We start from the raw sequence: 25,312 nt of genomic DNA on the forward strand, positions 1-25,312 counted from the left end.
GTTATGCTAGGTTAATTGCTCGTTCCTCGTCAAGCATAGGGATCGGGTATGATTTAGGACACTTCCAACGGCAGTGGCGGTTAATTCCGCATTTAGCGTTCCAATTTCAAATTGTGGTTGCGGTTGCCCTGTTATTGTGAGGTATAACGCCAAAAGGGTATGGAATTGTTACACAGATTATGAAACTAATATGACTTTAATTGAGGTTAGGCGGGGTAAGTGCAACAACGGGGCATGAAAAACACTGTAGAATTAATACTGTACCTTTATTTCAGAGTAAAAAAAAATAGTTTAGTGCTGTCTGTCTGGGTTAACAATGACATTTCTTTCAATAGGTACATAAAATACTCGATTAAATTTACACACCGTACAAATCTTGAAGAAAATTAATTTAAATTAAATTAAATTTTGACTTTTAACACCTCAGTCAAACTAAATTTAAAACTAAATGTTAATTTAACATTTTCGCCAAATCCATAGGAAAGAAAAATATAGTGCACAAAATTAGATTAGACGATTATTGACTTTACTTTTTTTAAACAAAAATTTCGAAGAATAATCATAAAAACAAAAAATAAGAAGCATTAATTGTCGAAATCTTGGAAACCGAGCGGGTGTGAGGTCTTGTAGTATCGCACGGGCTGCGCGCGCGGCAGGATCGAAGCGCGCCGTCCGCCCGTCGGCGCGGGCGCAGCCTCCATGCGCGCTCCGGGCATTATTGAGAAGCGCCTGGAACCATAATAGGAGGGTCACGCTGAAAGTATTTGGATTATGAAAAGCAAGGCAATTAATTCTAATTAATTTTTTACTAAATTGTTTCTGACAGCGGGTATTCTTTAAAGCAGCGGCAACTTGCGCCATCAAAGGTTAGCCACTAACTCGGGGTTAACTAGTTAAACCCGGAGTTAACGGTAAAAATTTAACCCTTTTTTTTGACCCAGGGGGAATCCGTTATGGATCCCACTGGCACGGGAGAAGCCGAGTGGGTATATCCGACTCCCACGGACTAAACCCCCTGGGGTGTTCCACCGCGCGCTTTGTGAATGGGGTTTCGGGAACGCGATTGTAGACTTCCGATACCCCGTCGGCGTTGCCATTACGGGCTCGTTTTTTTGTGGCTGCTGCAGCAGCCTACTCCGCTGAAGACGCCTCGGAACACTTGAGGGCCTTCCAGCTCGGAACCTCTTTAGGCGAGTGATGGAACTCCCGGTCCATCACCCGCAGGTTCCCGTTAAGGCGGCATCATTCGGGCTGCGTATGCCCTTTGACGCCAACCTGGCCTCCTACGGCGCTGAGGGAGCGAAATCGCATCGTCCTCGCGCATTCTCTCTGCAGCCTCCTTTTGCGACAGGACGGTGACGCTAAAGGAGGCCACTGCCGCCCATGCTTCCTCACTGCTGAGCATGCGGCGTATTAGCGCCGGCAGTGAGAGGTCTCCTCCTATGGCCGAGGACAGGATAGCGCGAGGCTCCGCCCAAACAGGGCTCTCTTCGCGCGTGTGTTGCGCCGTGTCCACGGCTCCTCAATCGCAATGATGGCATGCTGTCGTCGGCTCCCTTCCCAACCTCTCACACAGGTACCAGCCGAAGCAGCCGTGCCCCGTCAGGAGCTGTGTGAGATGGAAGGAGGGTGCGCCATGCTTGCGTTCGACCCATTCTTTCAAAACGGGACGAACAGCGGCCACCAGGTCCCGGCTAGCTCCCGGGATTGCCAGACGCTCTGACTACTGCTGGTAGAGGACGTCTCGCGCCTCTTCACGCCACTGGCGGAAGTAAAGTAAAGTAAAGTTCTTTATTTGCATTAACAAAAGGTCTTAAATATTATAAATTAAAAAGTATCACACATGCTGAATTGCAGCATGCAAAATATACACCTACATGTAAAATATCTTTCAACATGCAACTTGTACACAAGTGTTGTAGTGCAAGTGGCCCTTAGCTAAGTTGACAATAATCTTATAGCAGCGCAAGTTACTAAATTTGACAGTAATAATTATTATAAAAAGATCCCTTTATACACCAAATGACTGATGAAACTTCAGTATGATGATTTTGCTCCGAGTAGAGTAAACAATATAGGTTATTTCGTACATTCTAGTTCATATTTTGCTAGTCATTCTATACAAATATATGATTATAATACTGCAAATACTAAAAAGGCTCTGTTAAAAAAATTAAGTTGACTTACTATTCACCTACGGAATATCTGACTGCCGTAGAGTTACATTGTTGTTAGTTTTTTTTTATACTACGTCGGTGGCAAACAAGCATACGGCCCGCCTGATGGTAAGCAGTCTCCGTAGCATATGTACGCCTGCAACTCCAGAGGAATTACATGCGCGTTGCCGACCCTAACAACCCTCCCGCCCCTATAATTATAAATTGCAATAGATTATAGATGTAAGCTACAATAATTGCATCCATCTTGACTTAAATATTTGTATACCTAATTGCAAAACATGGTGATACGCTACATAATATAATTATAAGGCCTATTTTGTACCTATGTTTACTATAAACACTTTAATTCATTAATTGAAAAAAAAACCTCTATGAAAAAACCATTGCATGAGACCCATTTCCCTCATCGCTCGCACAAACGACTACTGCTATTTAGACTACCGTAAGTAGTGAGACTAGTGAGATGGAAATTACTTTTTTTTTTTATACTACGTCGGTGGCAAACAAGCATACGGCCTGCCTGATGGTAAACAGTCTCCGTACCCTATGTACACCTGCAACTCCAGAGGAGTTACATGCGCGTTGCCGACCCTAACCCCACCCCCCTTGTTGAGCTCTGGCGACCTTACTCACCGGCAGGAACACAACACTATGAGTAGGGTCAAGTGTTATTTGGCTGCGGTTTTCTGTAAGGTGGAGGTACTTCCCCAGTTGGGCTCTGCTCTAGATCTGGAATGGCATCTGCTGTGCTGTGCCCTACCACAAAAGGCGAGATGACATTCACATTGCCCATACCTCTCTTTTGGACGTAGTTTAAGGACATACCCGGGTCCAAAATACTTCCAATATAAAAAAAAAGTTCTACCGTAAAAACATGGAGGTGATATATTATTGGTCGGTACTGTAGGGCCTGGTTTTGCATGGTTTGGTGTGTATCCACCAAGATGAATGTTTTCTTATACATTATATTAAATAACCTTTTACATTGTAAGTGAGTTATTTATAGAGAAATCTAGCACTGTATTGTAAACTACCATGTTTAAAATGAATATAATATTTTTCCATTTTATTTGTAGCATGTATTTTTCCATATTTACTCGAAATAAATCACCTACGGTGGAATTATTAACGTCAATCAAATAAAGCCAGAAAAATATTTTATCCAAGAATTCCTATGATAGAAATTGCAAAATATTGAGCGTGTAAAGTGGAAACGATTTTATTTGCACAGTAATTAAACATAAAAATAGATGCAGATTTTTTGTCAAAGTGAACTTTGTAGCCACAGTAAATTTACTGCCATTTTTCGACACATGATAAAAACTTTTAGAACGCCTTTTGACCTATACCACTACCATGAGCTGCCAAAGTAAATTCGATTTACTTAACTACAGCAGTAAACTGAATAAACGGGCCATATGTCACGTATTTCTGTTTCTTTACGGTCTAATGTGCCTAATAACTTCACTCCCTTTATAAGTATAGTAAAAAATAGAATAAGAATTATATCGTAGAATCGCACGCCTCTAGCGGTTACATAAAGAACTAAAATCGTAAGTAACGGTAAATTAGGCCAAGCGCGCACTATGATTTTTTGTCGTGCGATAATTTTGTCGCAGAAATGCAACGTATATATTGATACAGCAGTAATTTATTCATTAACCAAAATTATACCATCAGATCCACAGCGCAGGTTTCGTCACATTACAAAAAGCTCATCCACCTCAGGTTTCGTCAATTCAGAATGTCTATTTACACATAAGTCATATGCAACCCGCATCGTCAAAACTAATTAAAAATAATAATAAAAAGGGAAAACCTATAAATATATGTTTATATGTCAGTGCGCGCATAAAGTAGAAAAAAATCGCAGCGATTTTAAAATTGTGATTTGTCACATTTCCCCGCGCGCACTGCGTTAATAAAATCGCACCCCGGAGCCCGCGGCGGCGCTCAATCAGCATTTCGCTCTCTAAGCGTCAACATTTCAGCATGTCTGCTTCTCCAATGGAGCTACAAGACGAGACGCTAGATGTAGACCATTTAATTATGGAAATAGAAAGAAGACCGCCTTTGTGGGATAAATACTCAAAGTCATACAGCGATCGCATATTGAAGATTTTTTTTTCTTTTTTCTACTCCTCTTAAGAAGCAATAAGGCAAGACAAGTGACTGGTACGAAATCCATGTTGAGAATGAACAAATCATCAGCTTTTTCATCGCAGTGCGTGCAGTGAATTTTCAGCGATATATTACAGCGCGATTCTACAATGGTGTCGTAAAATGAAAATCGTAGTGCGCGCTTAGCCTTACCTATCGAAATCTAGCCACTGAGGGCCTACCACGAACACCGAAGTTTTCACATTGCGGGCATCTTACTTTTTCAGTGTAATTACTGCTTAATAAGAGTAAAAGAGAAGCATGTCCGTATTTTGAAAACTTTGGTGTTCGCAGTAGGCCCCCTGACTTGTTTTGGCTGTTGCTATGATATCGGCACCACAAAATTGACAAATGTCATCGAAAAATACCGTAAAAGTAGTAAGTATAATCAAAGATACATTGATTGGGTAAGATGCGTAAAATCTAAGACAATTTCGTGTTTCGACTTTGACAGGTAAACGAGATGGCGCTGAACAGCTCTATACATTTTGCGGTACCTAACTCTGATTGTCAAAAAAGTTGACGTTTGAAAATTCAGTGACCGCAAAACATATGGCGCAGTACAGTGCCATCTGTTTCGGATGTGGAAACTAAGGGGCACGTTTTTTTTTTTTCTTAAGCGAGGCGTAGACTAGCAAGAGCTTGCATGCAATTTACGTTAAATTACCGATTACTACGGTAAACTGCATTCAAAAGTTAGATCAGATCCCGCAATGTAATGAAAATTGCATGCAAGTTCCTGCTAATCTAAACCTCGCTTTAGACTTTACCTCTCTATTACATTCTCTTTGGTATAATATAAAAAGAGAGACCTCTTGAAGCGTTTCATGTTAACTCATTTGACAACGCCATCTCTGATTTTATTTCGAAACTAAGTATGCATGTGTTCGTGAACAGTTACATATCCGTATCCGTACGGGCTTCCGTCCTATGTAGTATAATTATGGTCTACTTTGGAGGTTTACAAGTATTTTTTTTATTTGTGATAAAAGATTAACCGTTATAATAAAAACACGTTACTTCACTTGTATGTTTATTTTTATATAGACATATTTGTTTATAAAAACACCATGGTAACTATCCATAATAATGTAAAGAGTATAGTCAACGTATTGTGAATCCTACCTATTTCTAACACTCCCACTTAGGTAGGATATAACAAAAAAATAATATTAAAAAAAATAACACAGAGATAGCTTCTAACACCAGTGATTCCCACTGCAACTTTCATGGTTGTTTCGAATTCAATAAAATAATGATCATAATGACTATTCAGTAGGTATAAATCCCGTAACTTTGTACAAAGTTTTATCCCAGTGGAACAAATTCTGCATGCAATAAGCTGAATTTTAAAGTTCCTCGTAAATACTTGATTGTGAAGATATTGGTTTTCTTCAACAATTTTACGGAAAAGGCTTCAAGTAAAACTTCGAAGCCATAACTTTTATAAAGTTACCAAGCGATCATTATGAACAAGAGACGAAGCAAAGGATCTTTTAAATTTATTTTTAAATTTGACTAGAGTTTGTAAAGTATTTTCGACAAATCTAGCGATTATAAACGAATTAGTCGAATTGATTTCACTGCCTTAACTCGCCTCGTCTTTGTTCGGGCATCTTCGGGAGCCGTCGTCAACGCAATGCATGGTGCGGGGCGCGGAGAAGTGGGGCCGGAACCTGTTATTTCTCTCAGCCATCTTGCGACGGACGGTTGTGCCCGTCCACTTACAATTAGCTATATATGTAACTTAATATCTATGTATAACAAAAGTTAAATTATTATACGTGCATGTATTGGACTACGACTGTCATTTAACTCACCTCATCCACGACCCCAAGACCTTCTCGTCCACCCCTACATGCATGGTCATTTGTATTATTAATTAACCTTTTTTTCACATGGTATTCCATTTTATTATCATTTTGTTTTTATTTTAAATGTATCCTTTATAATTTTTTAATCGATTTTTATCAATTTACGGAAATGCCATATGAATTGAAACGAAGGACTCGACCACAACCAATACATAATAGGTAACTGTTTGTGTGATAAATTACTATCGTAAATTATTCAATAACTAAGATCTTAAAAATGTAACAAACTTAAGTTATACTTAAGAAAAACTAAATATTGTTTTTAAGTACTTGACAAATACAATCATTATACAGGATTTTATTAATAATTTCAATGGGTCATGCGCGATTTGGTTCTACGGGCGTTTAGTTGGCATGTGTCAAAAGTGAACTTAGATCTCAAACTTAAGTCTGAGTTTATTATTAGAAGTTTGCAAATTAGTCCGGTTCTTTAGGGAGAACTGATAATTAACTTAAGATAACTATATGTAATATTATCTTACTATTCATAAGTGCTTGTTGCTAGGCCTACATGAATAAAGTATATTTGAACTGAACTGAACTGAACCAACTTTTATACAAACACTACGGTAGACGAAAGTGGAAGAGAGTGCGAAATCGCCTTTTCATACAAAAGTAGTCCTCATTTTCCTCTCTGAATATGAATTATTGAAATTAGTTTGATGTCTATTAACCACATCTATGCCATATCGTTTATTTTTTCGAATTTTTAATTATTGTAAAAGTTATGAGCATGTAAAATGTGTATGGAAATTATTTTTCGCTCTTAACTATAATCAGGGCCCGTATTTTTCATGCCGGTGACGCAAAAATGACGTAATTTGACATACAGGAGTTTTTTTTACAATACTACAAATTTAGATAAATTACTTATTGAAGGGTAGAAAAAAAAAATTGTTACGTGAATAAAAGCTTGTTACGCTGTTAAAAATTAAAAATATGTAATCTTTTATAAATTAATAATCTATTATTTATTTGAGTGATAATGAGATGAACGTCAGATAGACGTTTCCGTACTGATTGTCAAGTATATGTATCAGTTAACTAAAGAGGTTGAGAAATGATTAATTATTACGAAAATACTAATTGGAATCATACTCTATGTAGCGTGACATAATTTTTCTGTCAACGGCATGAAATATACAGACCCTGATTATAATAATTAAAAAAGTCAAACGAAGGGGCATAGCTATAGTTAATAGACGTCAAATTATGTAAAAATATTTTCCATTATGTCAATATCCAAAGCGGAAAATGGGGACTACGTTTGTATGGAGAAGGTGAATTTTGAACTAAAAGTAGTTAAGAGGAAAGCCCCCCCCTTTCCTCTTAACTAGTTTTAGTCCAAAATTCACCTATCTTCTCAAATTAGCTGTTATAAAATGTTATGTCACGTCGTGTGACAGGGACAACATAATAAATTACTATCAATATTATGATAATGTCTCTGTCACACGATGTTATATAACATATTATACCAGACAATGTGAGAGCTCCATAATAGAAAATCACAGTGCAATAAGTTTACGTGTCGTTTTTACCAAAGCTTTTTACGGAAAGCGATACAGTAATTATTTCGTTAATAATATATTCATCGTGCAGCCGATAATATGCACGCTGTAGCCGATATTGCCGGTATAAATTACAGCTCAAACAGATTCGATAATTTGCGGTATTTTGCTCGGCTGCCGTGTTTACTTTATTGCTGACTAGCGGAGACAATCAAGTCATTATGTGTATTTTTATCTCTTTTGTTGTACTTATATTTAAAAAAATATGTAGGTCGAATAGCAGCAGAATATGGTTATTTATAATCTACATATTTATTATAGGTATTATTATTTTTAAAACCCCCACGCTATATGGGTAACGCTCACAATGATTTTTATTGTTTTTCGTTTCCGCAAGTCAGTGAAAGATTTTGTAGGATGTACGGTGAAATTGAGTACATGTTGTACGGAATAGGGAACTCTATTTATCAGACAACAACATAAAAGCGGCCCTTGAACGCCATTGCTAACGTCCTGCATTAGCAATCTGGTGCATCAAATTTGTTTAAGAAATTACCTTCATATTACTTTCAATTGTATTTTTTTTATTTAATGCATGTTAGTTATAAGATTTATTGTTTCCAAAAGATGTGTAACGCCGAGTTTCTTGCCGGTCCCGTATTTGGATACCCTTCATTTAAGTCCCTCCTAAATTGTTGCAACAATTTAGAGCCCTTAATCCTTGGAGCGTTCTCCGATTTCACGAAATAACGCTCGATAGATGGCGTTGGCGCTCGGTACGCGAGCGCCGGCAACGCGACGCGCATTTCAATGCAGACTAGAATAATCTTGATAGTTTTCAATATAATTTCAAGCAACATTAATTTTAGTGTCATATGATATCATATGGGCACTCTTTATTTTATTGTATATGCACAGTAGTTTTTTTTTTTATGTACACTACTACTAAGTGTACAGACTACAGAGTGTACTATAACCCTTGCTCTTTATTCTGTCTCTTTCACACCAATGGAAAATGAAGAAGTTACTAAATGACTGCAGGTATAAATAAAGTATATTAGTGCGATAGAGAGACAGATAGTGTTTCGTTGTCGTATCGTAAACGATTGGCATGTTGGCCACACACTTGCTTAGTGCCTAGCCAAAATACCAATCGTTTGCGTATATTAGTGCGATAGAGAGAGAGTAGTGTTTCGTTGTCGTATCGTAAACGATTGGCATGTTGGCTACGCACCCATGATACCTAGCCAAGAAGCCAATCGATCGCGCATATTAGTGCGATAGAGAGACAGATAGTGTTTCCTTGTCGTATCGTAAACGTTTGGCATGTTGGCTACGCACCCATGCTGCCCAGCCAAGATGCCAATCGTTTGTGCATATTAGTACGAGAGAGAGACAGATAGTGTTTCGTTGTCGTATCGATTGGCATGGTGGCTACGCACCCATGCTGCGTAGTCAAGATGCCAGTCGTTTGCGCACATTAGTGCTATAGAGTTTCAGTGTTATTTGAAATCACGTTAGGGTTTGTATTATTATTTTTGACCCGAATGAAGTCCATCCAGGTTCTTATGATGGAGTCAGGAGTTGGTCACCAGAACTCCTAATCTACTCATTATAATTCCATCGTGCTTGGGCTCAAAAGATTTGCCCTGACGAACACCATCGATCTAGATGAGGTCCAGGGTGTCATGACGGAGTCAGGAGTTGGTCACTAGAACTCCCCAGAACTCCTAATCTACTCATCATAACTCCATCGAGTTTGGGCTCAATAGATTTACCCTGATGAGCACCATCAATCTAGATGAAGTCCAGGGTCTCATGATGGAGTCAGGAGTAGGTCACTAGAACTCCTAATCTACTCATTATAATTCCATCGTATTCGAGCTCAATAGATTTGCCCTGATGAGTACCATCGATCTAGATGAGGTCCAGGGTCTCATGACGGAGTCAGGAGTTGGTCACCAGAACTCCCCAGAACTCCTAATCTACTCATCATAACTCCATCGAGTTTGGGCTCAATAGATTTACCCTGATGAGCACCATCAATCTAGATGAAGTCCAGGGTCTCATGATGGAGTCAGGAGTAGGTCACTAGAACTCCTAATCTACTCATTATAATTCCATCGTATTCGAGCTCAATAGATTTGCCCTGATGAGTACCATCGATCTAAATGAAGTCCAGGGTCTCATGATGGAGTCAGGAGTTGGTCACCAGAACTCCTAATCTACTCATTATAATTCCATCGTGTTTGGGCTCAAAAGATTTGCCCTGACGAGTACCATCGATCTAGATGAAGTCCAGGGTCTCATGATGGAGTCAGGAGTTGGTTACCATAATTCCTAATCTACTCATCATAACTCCATCGTGTTTGGGCTCAATAGATTTGCCCTCACGAGCACCATCAATCTAGATGATGTTCAGGGTCTCATGATGGAGTCAGGAGTTGGTCACTAGAACTCCTAATCTACTCATTATAATTCCATCGTGTTTGGGCTCAAAAGATTTGCCCTGACGAGTACCATCGATCTAGATGAAGTCCAGGGTCTCATGATGGAGTCAGGAGTTGGTCACCAGAACTCGTAATCTATTTATCATAACTCCATCGTGTTTGGGCTCAATAGAGTTGCCCTGACGAGTAGATGAGGTCCAGCCTCATCTAGATCGATGGTGCTCATCCGGGCAAATCTTTTGAGCCCAAACAAGTTGGAATTATAATGAGTAGATTAGGAGTTCTAGTGACCAACTCCTGACTCCATCATGAGACCCTGGACTTTATCTCGATTGATGATGCTCGTCAGGGCAAATCTATTGAGCCCGAACACGATGAGGTTATGATGAGTAGATTAGGAGTTCTGGTGACCAACTCCTGACTCCATCATGAGACCCTGGGCCTCATCTAGATCGATGGTGTTCATCAGGGCAAATCTATTGAGCCCAAACACGATGGAGTTATGATGAGTAGATTAGGAGTTCTGGTAACCAGCTCCTGACTCCATCATGAGACCCTGGACCTCATCTAGATTGATGGTGCTCGTCAGGGCAACTCTATTGAACCCAAACACGATGGAGTTATGATGAGTAGATTAGGAGTTCTGGTGACCAGCTCCTGACTCCATCATGAGACCCTGGACCTCATCTAGATTGAAGGTGCTCGTCAGGGCAACTCTATTGAGCCCAAACACGATGGAGTTATGATGAGTAGAGTAGGAGTTCTGGTGACCAACTCCTGACTCCATCATGAGACCCTGGACCTCATCTAGATCGATGGTGCTCATCAGGGCAAATCTTTTGAGCCCAAACACGTTGGAATTATAATGAGTAGATTAGGAGTTCTAGTGACCAACTCCTGACTCCATCATGAGACCCTGGACTTTATCTAGATTGATGATGCTCGTCAGGGCAAATCTATTGAGCCCGAACACGATGAGGTTATGATGAGTAGTTTAGGAGTTCTGGTGACCAACTCCTGACTCCATCATGAGACCCTGGGCCTCATCTAGATCGATGGTGTTCATCAGGGCAAATCTATTGAGCCCAAACACGATGGAGTTATGATAAGTAGATTAGGAGTTCTGGTGACCAGCTCCTGACTCCATCATGAGACCCTGGACCTCATCTAGATTGATGGTGCTCGTCAGGGCAACTCTATTGAACCCAAACACGATGGAGTTATGATGAGTAGATTAGGAGTTCTGGTGACCAGCTCCTGACTCCATCATGAGACCCTGGACCTCATCTAGATTGAAGGTGCTCATCAGGGCAACTCTGTTGAGCCCAAACACGATGGAATTATAATGAGTAGATTAGGAGTTCTAGTGACCAACTCCTGACTCCATCATGAGACCCTGGACCTCATCTAGATCGATGGTGTTCGTCAGGGCAAATCTTTTGAGCCCAAACACGATGGGATTATAATTAGTAGATTAGGAGTTCTGGTGACCAACTCCTGACTCCATCATGAGAACTTGGACTTCATCCGGGTCAAAAATAATAATGCAAACCCTAACGTAATTTCAAGTGAAAATGCGTTTTTCAGAAAATCGCAGCCAAATAACACTAGACCTTACTCATAGTGTTGTGTTCCTGCCGGTGAGTAAGGTTGCCAGAGCTCAACGAGGGGCGGGAGGGGGTTAGGGTCGGCAACGCGCATGTATCTCCTCTGGAGTTGCAGGCGTACATATGCGGGCCGTATGCTTGTTTGCCACCGACTTAGTATTTAAAAAAAAGTAACACTGAAAATCCATCAATAAGCGAGTCTAAAAAATGAACTTTTATTAAGATTTTCTAATCGCAGTATATAGCACTTCTCGGAACTCCGTAGCTGATTACGATCGCAACGAATGCCCGACAATCGAGCACAGGTCCGTCCTCTAAGCGCGCTCCGCGCGGACTGAGAGCGGGGCGTCGCTGCTGCGTGATTTATACGTGTTTTAAAAAAATATAAATTTACGGCAATGTAGGTCCCATAGTTACGATTTTTTTTTTATAGGTTAACATAAAGTTACAGTTTGCTATAATATTCTTTTTAAAGCAAAATATGCGTACAATTTGCGGAAATAAAATATAATAAAACCCTGTTTTCGCCAAAAAAATGAAGAAAACTCGGAAGGTATTTTATCAGTTTTTTCAAATGAATCTTCGATTGTTAATCAAACCAGCCCCTCGTACGAGATATGTTGAATCAAATTGTAGTCATTCATGTACCAAATGATTCTTGTTTATAGCAAAATTGAGAACCGAAACGCCACATCTCACTGCAAAATTTGGAAAAGACTCCCAAAAAACCTCATTAAAAAAGAGGTTTAAAATAGAAAATGAAAATTTGAACTAACGACTAAAGGAAACGATTATTTAAGTACGTTATCAGTTTTTGAATAAATACTAATAGTTACGTCGTAATCTTGAATGAAAAAGGAAGCATTTTACAAAATACGCTCGTCTGTAGGAATAAGGACTCTTAAATCTTCTCGGGTCAGAGGTGTAGGGTTAGAGCCGGCGTAGCTTTATTTGACGTTCATAAGCGCATTGTAATATGCCTACATGAAAAATAAACTTTCTTTATCTTTATTGCCTATAGGCAACTATAGTGCGCGGTGCGATATTGTGAACCTTTTCGGAATGCAATAAGGTTGATATTGGGCTGTAGCTTAACACGTCAGTTGATGTTTTTGGTGGACAAATGGTAAACTAATTACCTGGCGACAGGAACTGTAGACATCCTTCTAAACAGATGTTCGGCGGCAGATTTCATGTCATCATCCTGCATCAGGCTCACCATGTCTTTCTCTCTTTTCGACAGTGGCTCCTCGGAGAGCAAGATTTCTCCTTCAGTCGAGACATTGGCACACTACAAATAAGATTACTTTTATTACAAGTCGTACAAACAGAAAACTTGAAGGGGATAAAAAATATGGCGCGCCGCGCGAATTTCGCGCGTGGCGTGAAAAATATATTTCTTTTTGGAGTTGGTGGCTGAGCCCAACATCATCGGCGTAACTAAATCCCACAGACTTCGCTGGCTCGGTCACCTACTCAGAATGGGGGAGGATCGCGTAGTCAAGGAAGCGTACTTGGGGCGACCAACCGGCCGTCGACCGATCGGGCGCCCCAGGTACCGCTGGTGTGATGTCGTGGAGGCGGACCTGCCCGTGGAATGAGCTATGCCGAGGTTTTCTCGAAAGACTACAGTATGGTTCTTCAAAAAAGGAGTGTAGTGTCTGTGCGGGGCTCAATACATTCCACGACTCTTCTCTTTCCCAACAGACTACAGGTTTTTAAGTCGACAACGCGCATGTAACACGTCTGGAGCTGCAGGTGTCCATAGGCTAAGGTGACTGCTTACCATCAGGTGGGCTGTATGCTTTTTTGCCACAGACGTGGTATTAAAGAAAAATGCAAACTATACGCTGTATTTTTAGGTATTTAAATAAAAGTAAACAATATCTACCCGCAAATAGCTCCTTAAGCCAGTTGAGGGTAGATGGAAACATTGCATGATCAAATAATGTAGGTTGAAGTCAGGTCGTTCAGTGAGAGATTCAGGCGGTTTTATATTTGGTTGGTTAAGCAATAAATGTCATAACTACCCAAAAATGTTTTGTTTACTTTTATTAAATACTTAAAGATACAGAGTATAAATACTGTCATTGAGGGATTCAATTAAAAGTAATCAACTCCAGCACAATAAAGGAGTAATCACGGTTCCAGTCTCGGCCTTAATTATTCTCCCAGTGTACTTAGCCTACTTGCTTTAATAAGGTCACTGCGAAGAAATTCAACTACGAAACTACACTTAGGAGCAATTAAAACGAGTACTTTGGAAGGTCCAATTTTCCTTTTATTAAGAAGGTTAAACTTATTTCAGTACTTTATCGCAGAAAATGTAGGACATGATGGGTTATTCCCATCTGTTACCACTAAATGATTACTGCTATTGACACTGAAAACCACTTCGTGGTAACTAGATAGTGCCCTAACCCGACACGATAATGTTGAATACTTTTATAGCGCATGTACAAAATTTTATATATCCTCGTCAAAAAAGAACCATATTATTATTTATAGGCAATTATTACACAAATTGACTAAGCTCAATAAGGCTTGGGTTGTGGGTATTTATTTTTTAATTATTTATTTATTTCAAGAGAAAACTTTCGTAGGTATATATACATATTTTTTCGCCCAACTGAGGACAGTTTGTTGGCGGAAAGTGTGCTCTAGAATAAAGCTAACAATGTTGTGTCATACCTACTCATACATTATACAAACTTATTTTAGTAGGTAAGTACTGAGTTAAATCATTAATTTACAATGCTTACTTGTAGGTATCAAAATTTACACTAATATTTGGTTGTGTCAATATGTTTTGCAGGCAATCTATATCCAAAGGTTCGAGCAAATTTTTATGGTATAGGAGGTAAACGAGAAGACAAATAGCCTGACGATAAGTAATAACCGCCGTCTATGGTCAACATCAGAAGGGTTGGAAGTGCATTGTCGGTGTTAAAGATGGGAGTACGCACTTTTCTAGAAGGAAGAAATAGAAGAAGAGTCTTTCAGTAATGCGGCCGGGCGTCAGGTCTGTTGTAGGACGTGGCATTTTACATCATAGTTGTAACATATTGTGCCAAAGAACTCTGAAACATCGCCATATGCAAAGGCTCAAGTCATCGACGAGCCATCCAGCAGCGTGGCCCGCAAGTCTGTTATTTTGTTAGACGCGGCATCGATTCAAGAAGAAATTTTATTTGAGAATACCCAAAAGTAGTCCTTAGGTTTTTGTAACTAAAATAGATTTTTCTAAAGTAATTACGAATTGCCCTCTTGCACATGAGAGGAGGCCTGTGCCCAGCAGTGGGACGTATATAGGCTGAATTATTATAATTACGAATTATCAACCATGCTAAAGAACTGAAATATCGCCATATCCAAAGGCTCGAGTCGAGCCAAAGACGAGCTTTCCAGCAGCGCGCCCGGGTATCAGAGGGCCTACCGCGAACCACGTTCGACGTGTTGGCTCTGTATCGCACTAGTAAATTCGTACGTAAGTGTGACAGGGAGGCAACACGTCGAACGTGGTTCGCGGTAGGCCCTCTGGTCTGCTGCTTATAATATAAAACCCCTTTCTAGAAGAAAGTACTTACTATTAGGAAGCATATTAAGTATGTACTGTGTCAAAGAACTCAGAAACAACGACGTATCCAAAGGCTCAAGCCAAAGATGAGCCTTCCAGCAGCAAGGCCCGGGCGTCAGGTCTGCTGTTTTGTAAAACATAACGTCTTTACAAAAGAAAGTAGTAAGTAGTAAGCTACGTAGGTAATAAGAGTACTTAAGAAGCATAATACATACTGTGTCAAAGAACTCGGAAACATCGCCATATCCAAAGGCTCGAGTCATAGAGGAACCTTCCAGTAGCGCGGCCCGGGCGTCAGGTCTGCTGTTTTGTAATACATAACATCTTTCCAAAAGAAAGTAGTAAGTAGGTACTAAGAGTACTTAAGAAGCATAATACATACTGTATCAAAGAACTCGGAAACATCGGCATCGCCATATCCAAAGGCTCGAGCCATAGAGGAACCTTCCAGTAGCGCGGCCCGGGCGTGAGGTCTGCTGTTTTGTAATACATAACATCTTTCCAAAAGATAGTAGTAAGTAGGTACTAAGAGTACTTAAGAAGCATAATACATACTGTATCAAAGAACTCGGAAACATCGCCATATCCATAGGCTCGAGCCATAGAGGAACCTTCCAGTAGCGCGGCCCGGGCGTCAGGTCTGTTGTTTTGTAGGATGTGACATCGTGCTAGCAGGAAGGTAGCGTTGAGGAGCCACACGCTTTGGCCTGAGGATCGCGCTTCTGAATAAAATACATTTATCTTAGTAAAAAAAAATATCATACACTTCATTTTTGGTATAGTCGGCATTAGATAGATTGGAGCGGTAAATATTTGAGCAATGCTTCTATTACCAAGAAGTTAAAGCTCATCACAATTATTTACACTTTCACGATTTTTAGGGTTCCGTAGCCAAATGGCAATTAAAGATGGCGATCGTGCAGCGTTGACATCGGCGATGTCACTGTCAAATGCCTTGATATCATGAGCTCTACAATGTAATAGGTAAGCGTCATTCTAGATCTATGATAAATTGATAATGAGTGAAGGATTGAGCGTTCTAATAATGCAGCAACGATGAGGAATATGACAGTGAAATCGCACGGCAGTTGCCATCCTGCTGGATATTCTAATATATTACTTATATGTTGTAGCCAACCACAAACCTGCTTGGCACTTTGTGGAATAATATCTAGCTTTCTGAGCCTTCTTGGTATCAGCGTATAGGCGCGCTAGCTCGTGCAGGATGTAGCAACGCTCGGAAGCGCGCTCGGCGAGGGTTACGGAGCGCTCGAGGGTGCGCAAGCGAGTCCTGCAAAACATCGATACAGGTATACGGCCCGATTCGAAGAATGAGATACGATAACAATAAAATGACAGAAGCAGCTCGATTCGGGCAACCAATGTCTCTTTGACGTTAGAAATATTGTAGTAGATCATATTGGGATCACAGCGGAATCTAAATAAAAGTCAATTTTGACATGTCGTTTAGTTATCTTTCCAAGATCTTAAACGTGTCTTAATCATTCTTCGCATCGGACCGATAGTCTTTAGTTTTATAACTGGCCGCGTAGCCAACGTTACAATCGTTAACGCTCCGTGGCGTAGCATAGTCATCTCTCTCTATCACTCTTCCATATAAGTTCGACTGTGACAGTTGCGTTTCGTTCGCCACGGAGCGTAAACGATATGCACGTTGGCTACGCGGGCTGTACTTGCTCCGAGAATCTATCCAGCGGTCGCAGCATGGTTCCATTGTTATCGCCTATCACCATGCCTGTCACGTTCTAACAGGTATGTAAGTGCGAAAGTGACAGGCGGTATTTTGGCTTTTATCAAATTTTCATGAATTGTTTTGATAATTTGTGATAACATTAATATAAATTATAAACTAACATAAATGTCATATTCTTAATACTAAATGATGAACGACTAATTAGTCGACTAATATATAACATATTGATAGACATACTTAACAATAGGATATTTGACATTGAACACTTGCCTATTAATCAAGCATATGTAGGTATCATTAGTCAATGCTTTACTCAATCTCTCAAGAGGAAATACAATGCTCTCTCTGTACATTACCCTTCTAAATCCCACATTTCTACGTATATTACTAATTCCTTCAAAGTAATTAAAACCATTTTTAATAGAAACATAATTTTATTTATTTTGATTCATTGGATTAAAGAAAGAAATCAACCATATTCCTATTATTTCAAATTTAACTGGCAATTTTCTCTTATCACGGACCAGAGTATAGTCTCGGAACCGGTTTTTAAAATACCGGTTTATTTCGGTTTTCCTCCGAACTAACGCCAACGTTTTAAGAACTTTATCGTAACCTAAAATAAACCGGTTCGACGAGCGACGCAACGGCCGGTCGGCCTGGTGGTGTGCCACGTAAACAGACACCGACATAATAATATGATGAAACAGGTTTTTATTATTCTAAACCGGTTAATTTGACAAGAACTGTTCTGAACTGTAAAATAACGGTTTTTCGAGCGAAACCGACATTTAAAGATTTTGCGCCAAGTACATTCAAACGGTTTGGTTTAACCGGTTTCCGAACCTTGCAAGGAAGGCGCAAAAATATCTGACACGATCTTATTAAAATTTGTAGAGCCATAAGGGCGTGTCACATGTTTATGCGGCCTTCGAATAGTAACATATTATTGCAGGTGAATTTAGTGAGTATTGTGAGTGATTAACCGTGGAGACTATACGTCTCTGTAATATTGTATCATGTACTTGACTTTGGATACATACTAGTTATTTATTCTGTAGCATTAGTTTATGAGACTGCTAGCTTAATAGTCTAGACGAGATTGATTTATTTAGTATACATTTTATTTTGACACTTGGAGAGACTTTATACCTCCAAATCTTATTAGTACTCTGACATTGGGGACCTTTTACATCCCGATATTTAATGAATTCAACCATAGAGACTATACATCTCTGTTGTATTGTAGGCATTATTGGCTGTTGTATTTATAAAATGTTTTTAGGTATTTTTTATGTCACTATAAATGTATTGACCTGTAAAAGAGCCCTTGAGGCCTACTTGCAGACTAATTTTTTGAATTTTAAGTCTACACAGGTGAATGATGCCCATTCAATAACAGATTATTTGCTCAGGCTGCGTAGCCAACATTAGGGAAGAGTAATAGAGAGACACAAAGTGTCTTATTGCCGTAGCTTAAACGATTGTCACTTTGGCTAGGCACCCTGAACTCAAAAACTGCACGTCGTGAGTTAGTATGAAAAATGGAAATATAAAAAAAGCATATTAAAAACAATACGCCTGTCAATAATACGGTGTGTGATATGATGTAAGAATAACAGATACAGGTATGTCATTGCTGATATTCGTGTCTCTTTGTGCACTAATCTATGAAATGGTCGGCCGTTGGTAAAAGGAAATACCTACCTCATTTCTACTAGCACTGGCATCGAACGTTGGTTTCGTTTCACGCTAGAACCACTGAGGGCAGGGAATGCGGAGCATACCTCCAAATTATAGACGAACATACACAGACTCCGCTTCGTAAAACATTCACGAAGACCGCGAAGACAAACGTTTTTAGCACAACAGCTCATCCTATTTTTGTTGAAATTTGATGTTACAACTGAAGGGTTTCCTTAATTGTTGGTACCTTATCGATATAGTAAGCAGTGTTTTTTTCTGATTGGGGCGGAGGAGCGGGAGGTTGAAGCGCTGGTGGCCTAGCGGCGTGCGGCTTTCAATCCGGAGGCCGCGAGATCAAACCCCGGCTCGTATCAATGAGTTTTTCGGAACTTATGTACGAAATATCATTTGATATTTACCAGTCGTTTTTCGGTGAAGGAAAAAATCCTGAGGAAACCGGACTTATCCCAATAAGGCATAGTTTATTCTCTGGGTTGGAAAGTCAGATGGCAGTCGATTTCGTAAAAACTAGTGCTTACGCAAATTCTGGTAATTAGTTACCAAGCATACCCCAGGATCCCTGGACAACGCGAGGAAAAAGAGGAAGCGTGGAGGAGCGGGAGCGCAGCGTTTTCCTGCATCCAGGACAATCTACCTTTCCTTACTGAGAAGTCAAGGTTTAAAAGTCGTACTTTTGAACAAGTGAGCGTTCATGCTTTCATATCGAATTAGTAATAAAGGAGCGCCAACGTGTGATACCTAACATCGAGTGGTTTGTATGCCATTCTATTTCAAGGACCTTACATTGAAACTGAACGTTTCGTCGATGCCACTCTGTTGAGATGCGAAATATGACCCTGAATAACATCACGTTAAAATCCCTGTCTGTTTCTATTTGTAAGATCTCTAGGAAGTAAATAATTTTAAAGTTATATTCCCTTAAAAACTGATGTTGAGCAATTTTCAAGAAAATCGACCATTTCATCACCATTTCATCACAGTAATTTGCAAAAAATGCAAATTACTGTGATGAAATGGTCCTACATCTGCTTGCAATGGACTAAACGGGATATCTAGTTAGAAATTAATCTCTTAACCGAATTTTTAGTCATAATTTTCTACTCTATCCAGCACAATTGAGGTTTGAAATAATGATTTTTGACCACACACACGGCCCGATTCGAACTTTAAGACACGTCAAATACTAGGATTAGATACGATATGGATCAGATGTCAGTGTCAAAAGTGACGCCTCTTCAAGCAAAAACGTCACTTTAGACACTGACCTATCCGACCCATATCGTTTATAGACCTAATATTTGACTTTACGGGCCGATACGAAAGATCCTTGCTCCGTTTAGTAAAGTGATCTATGACCAGTGCTTTGCGGGCTTCCATTGCGATGGGGGACCACGTGGGTTAATCGTATACAGGGTGGATTATACAGGCTTAATCGGTTTAAAGGAACACTATCGTGTGTCTAATTATCATAGTGGTATCGTGTATCTAATTATGTAATCTTGTTAGTTATTGGAACTATCGTTTTTGTTAAATGTTGCTTTTTTATACTACGTTGGTGGCGTCAGAGGAATTAATTACATGCGCGTTGCCGACCCTAACACTCCGCACCCTTGTTGAGCTCTGGCAACCTTACCAGCAGGATCTCAACACTATGAGTAGGGTCTAGTGTTATTTGGCTGCGGTTTTCTGTAAGGTGGAGGTACTCCCCCAGTTGGGCTCTGCTCTAGATCCGGAATGACATCCGCTGTGCTGTGCCCTACCACACAAACCGAGATGACATTCACAGTGCCCATACCTCTCTATGTTTGTCATATAAAACTTGAACATCTGATGCGCCAATGAAGGCCAATTTATAATAATTTGTTCTGGATCTTTCATTCGATTAGGATTATAATAGGATACAATTTGGCTGGGTTGAAGAGCTCCTCATTCTTGGCGGAATAAATACGAATTCCAATTTAAGACAAAATAAACCATTGTAACTTTCCGTTGACTTAAGAAAATACCATACGTTTTCTTAACGGTGAAAGTTTTTTTTAGGTATAGATACCACCGTACCGTACGAAATTTCGCTTATTATGTCCAGCAATCCACATTTTTTTTTCGAAATTCACAAAAAAACATCGACCGCAAAACAAAAATCGGGTCATGAATATTTCCACCGCAATTTTGGGTTCCAGTATCTCAATGTGAGATGGTGTTGTCTAGGTCTTCCCGCTTCATCTTGAAAATTGTACATATTCAGACAATAAAATATAATAAACTAAATCTATGTCTAAACTTTAGTTTAAATCGTCATCTACAAACATTAATAGGTAACCCTATTAATGCAATATAATTCAAGGTTTCCTTATTTAAATAATAAAAAAGTTTCCTAAATTCTCATTCCAAAACTTTTCCTTCATTTAAAGTTTAAAGATTCATTTTATTTTTAAAGTTGAGTACATCCTGTAGCTAAACAACTCTCGTTTAGAGTTGAATGAAAAAGTAAAGCGTCTAAAGTTCCCTGCTTCTCACAACATGATTTTTTATTATGCGAGACAGACAATTTAAATAAATAAGAAAAATTATTTAATAAAGCGCTATTTAGTGTTGGACTTAGCTTCTGACATTTTCCGTTCCGTGAATTTTTTAATAGCATCTACTCTTGATTAATACGTATAAAACCGTTAACGGCGGGAAGAAGTTGATAACTAGAGATATAAAATTGAAGCAATTCGTACCTTATGAACTTCTATTTTAGGTTCAAATTTCTTCAATTTTATATCTCCAGTTATCAACTTCCCGCCGTGTCCCGAAGAATTCTATATAAAAACTGGGACTCTGCGCTAGCCACTTCTAAGAAAGTTGTACTGGGGTAGAAAGATATAAGTAGTTAGTATAAAAGATCATGGCTATGGTCGAAGGTGTCCGAAGATATCGATGGCAGAGTTGGCTGAAGAATGAGAGTAGGTAAGAAAAGTTGACGTCATCTTCAAATGACAAAAAGAGTCTTACTTGACATCAGTGTGTGGAGCCATAGGCCTAGCCCTCCACAACGAATCCCTGCTTGGTTCCCTCGACAATGCAATGCCAAGCATGAGAAATGCTTTCTTTTCGCGATCCGCCTCGCTCATGCTTTCTGCGACTCGTTTCTGAAATAAATTAATTAGTATAGCAATTGACAATGTGGACACTCTTATTTAGGAGAATTAACTCGTATATAATTTGTATAAAGTCGAATTTACTTGAACATCTTTACAAGCTAATACTCCAAAAACGTATTCACACAAAATTCAAAGTCAAAATTTAAAAAAATATTATGTATTTAGTCTAGGCCTCAAGGGCTCTTTCAGAAGTCAATACAACGTTTACACTGACATCATATAGTGACATTTAAAATGTATACCTAGCAACATTTATAATATAACAGCCAATCTGAGATATGGATTTTATAAATGGCATTGAACTCACTGTATCTAATGAAATTCCACATGAACATATATTATCTAGTAGAAAATAAACTACAATAATGATAACTGCGACGCGAGAATAAATGCGATGATTTCTGATTTTTGATTTCAATAATTACCACGAACCACATTCGACGTGTTTCCTCCTTGTCACACTTACGTAAGAATTCACTAGTGCGACAGAGAGGCAATAGGTCGCGGTAGGCCCTCTAGTCCTAAACCTAAAGGAAGAGCGGTGCCTCCCAACACAGGCATTCGTTTGCTTACTGGGACCCATACCCTACATCATAACTATGTACGCTTTTATGAGATAAAGAATTTTGTATTTTGTATTTGTTTGTATTTTGGTCCAGGAAAGCCAGAGCAATAATCGCGTACAACTCCTGTAGTAGATTTCCCTTTTAAAGATTTCTCTCGCTTGGGTATCAATATTAACGCGAGATAAACAAAAACTTTGCCCCTCGAAAACAAATAACTAAGTATTGCAACAATTACCTGATCCAGGAAAGCCAGAGCAACAGTCGCGTATAACTCCTGCAGAAACTTTTCTTTGTCCGGCAGCAGGTGGGCAGGCTTGCGTGCTATTTGTTGCATGGCGAACTCGGCGAGCTCCAAACATCTAGACAATGGACACGGTGTGGGAAATGTTTTATCGTTACAAAGTGGGTCTAAGCATTCAACTTTATGAATAAAGTGTAAAATTTTCACGTACACTTATCTTTTCAAAAATGGTACACGTTACGTACATGACTTGATTCATGTGGGTGTGTCAATTGACAGGAGGTACTTGTTTGTGTCACGTTCTGACAGCGCGCCTTTTCTCGCTACTTTTTCCGGGCTTGTGGGAGACGCGCGTACATGGGTCGACGTTCTCTTAGAACAGCCTATAGGAAACGTTGCTTATATGACTTGCTTCGTTATATTAATTGACAGTAGGTACTTGTTAGTATCATGTTGTTCCTGCACAGCTATAGCAGCAGACAGAAGGCGAGTGGCATCCGTCACGTTCTGACGCCTCGCCTTTTCCCGCTGCTCTTTACGGGCTTGTCGGAGACGAGCGCGTGCAGCGCTCTCAGCAGGCGACGTCGCGTACATGGGTCGACGTTCGCGTAAAACAGCCTGTAAAGTCAGCAGGGTTAAAACTTCTAGTGCTGGTTAAACGTCCTGGCAGCCTAGCCAAGGTGACAATTGTTTATAGATAACGCCAATAGAAACTTAAATGATGTAGTCACGTGAATTTCCGTATGTAATACCAACCTTTTTTTCATATGGCGTTTGTCGATGTACGATTTTCACCTCAAATAGGCTTTCTGGGTGCATAGCCAACATGCTAATCGTTTACGCTCCGTGGCGAACGAAGCACAACTGTCACTGTTGCACTAATATGGAACAGTGATAGAGAGAGACAACAGTTAACGATTGGCATGTTGGTGTCAAATGGTATTTGTGAAAATATAAAGGGAAACTAATTTATCATGATATCATTTACTTTAAATTAGCTGTCAAGTGTGTGGGTAAATAGTATACTGTATTTTGGACAACTATACGCGTTGTCAGGCTCCATTTTGTTTATGCTAGTAATGAATATTTAATGTTGTTACTGCACACTGCCGTGCTTATTCAGGAAATTTTACGAGACATACAAAATGCAACACATAAATAAGAGCACCGGCTGCGGACAAATAAAGCCAGAGCTTAAATTCTTCTTGTCTAAATCTAATCCAATTTAATTCATCCAGTTTAAAATTACTCACGGTGATGTAACCACAAATGGGTCAAAATTATTTTCGTTTTCTTGTTTCTGACCAATCTGTCACGCTTGTATTTGCGTTTTTTATTAAATTAATAAATAAAAAGCCGGCTAAGTGCGAGTCGGACTCGCGTACGAAGGGCCATTAAGCAAAAAACGGCAAAAAAATCACCTATGTTGTACGGGAGCCCCACTTAAATATTTATTTTATTCAGTTTTAAGTACTTGTTGTTATAGCGGCAACATAAATACATCATCAGAAAAAACCACAACCGGAATCTCTTTAGAACAATATGTCTAAATGAAAATTCATACACACATAACCAAAGCAGCGATATTATTTTATTTTTTATTTATTTATTTAAACTTTATTGCACACTTATGAAAAATGTACAAATGGCGAACTTAATGCCAAAAGGCATTCTCTACCAGTCAACCATTGGGTCAAACAGAGACATTTGTGTATGTTGGTGCAGGAAAAAATAATAACAAATAATAAGGAAAAAATTAAACGTGAAGTCAAATAATATTAAAAATATATAAATAGTTAAATACTACTACTTATATAATGTATAAAAGATAGACTAATACATATAAGTATGTACATATACATGATGGTGAACCTTATTTAAGTTCTTCTGACAGAAGATGCTTGCGAAGTAGTCGTTTGAAAAAGGGTTTGCTTGGGGCTTGTCGAATAAAGAGAGGGAGAGAATTCCAGAGACGGATTGCCTCAACGGCGAAAGAGTTAGACATAAAACCAGTACGGTGAGAAGGAATCGAGAGTTTGAGAGAACGGGAGGAACGGAGTTCACATCCTGGACGGGGGGTGATGAAAGTGAATTTACGTTTAAGATAACCAGGAGAGGAAGGCACGAACAAAATAAATAAATAAATAAATAAATATTATACGACATTATTACACAAATTGACTAAGTCCCACAGTAAGCTCAATAAGGCTTGTGTTGAGGGTACTTAGACGACGATATATATAATATATAAATATTTATAAATACTTAAATACATAGAAAACACCCATGACTCAGGAACAAATATCCATGCTCATCACACGAATAAATGCCCTTACCAGGATTTGAACCCGGGACCATCAGCTTCGTAGGCAGGGTCACTACCCACTAGGCCAAACCGGTCGTCGAAAATGGAGAATAATATACTCAGGATTCTAAGGGACCTACGACGACGGATGGAGAGCCAATTTAGCTAATTATTGTCGTCACAGGGTTCATAATTATGGTAGCCATGCTCCCTTCCGAAACTTTCTCCAATCAAGTTGGGCCCCTGCCACCCCTGACGGCTTAGCCAAGTTGAC

General features: G+C 39.4%; 1 protein-coding gene across 1 annotated transcript in view; it reads right to left on the reverse strand.

Annotated features, from left to right (window-relative positions):
* Nucleotides 1-249: 249 nt before the first annotated feature.
* The window catches only part of LOC133522361 (outer dynein arm-docking complex subunit 4-like), a 37,511-nt gene continuing 12,448 nt past the window's right edge, over nt 250-25,312 (reverse strand). The window contains exons 7-13 of the mRNA XM_061857678.1: nt 23,173-23,351; nt 22,728-22,851; nt 21,778-21,914; nt 16,505-16,650; nt 15,915-16,081; nt 12,922-13,073; nt 250-729 (exon numbers count right to left, since the gene is read on the reverse strand). Coding sequence (XP_061713662.1) covers nt 585-729; nt 12,922-13,073; nt 15,915-16,081; nt 16,505-16,650; nt 21,778-21,914; nt 22,728-22,851; nt 23,173-23,351 — 1,050 coding nt within the window. The 3' untranslated portion in view covers nt 250-584. The remainder of the gene's footprint in view (nt 730-12,921; nt 13,074-15,914; nt 16,082-16,504; nt 16,651-21,777; nt 21,915-22,727; nt 22,852-23,172; nt 23,352-25,312) is intronic.

The sequence above is a fragment of the Cydia pomonella genome, chromosome 10, assembly GCF_033807575.1.
Source record: "Cydia pomonella isolate Wapato2018A chromosome 10, ilCydPomo1, whole genome shotgun sequence".
Taxonomy (NCBI): domain Eukaryota; kingdom Metazoa; phylum Arthropoda; class Insecta; order Lepidoptera; family Tortricidae; genus Cydia; species Cydia pomonella.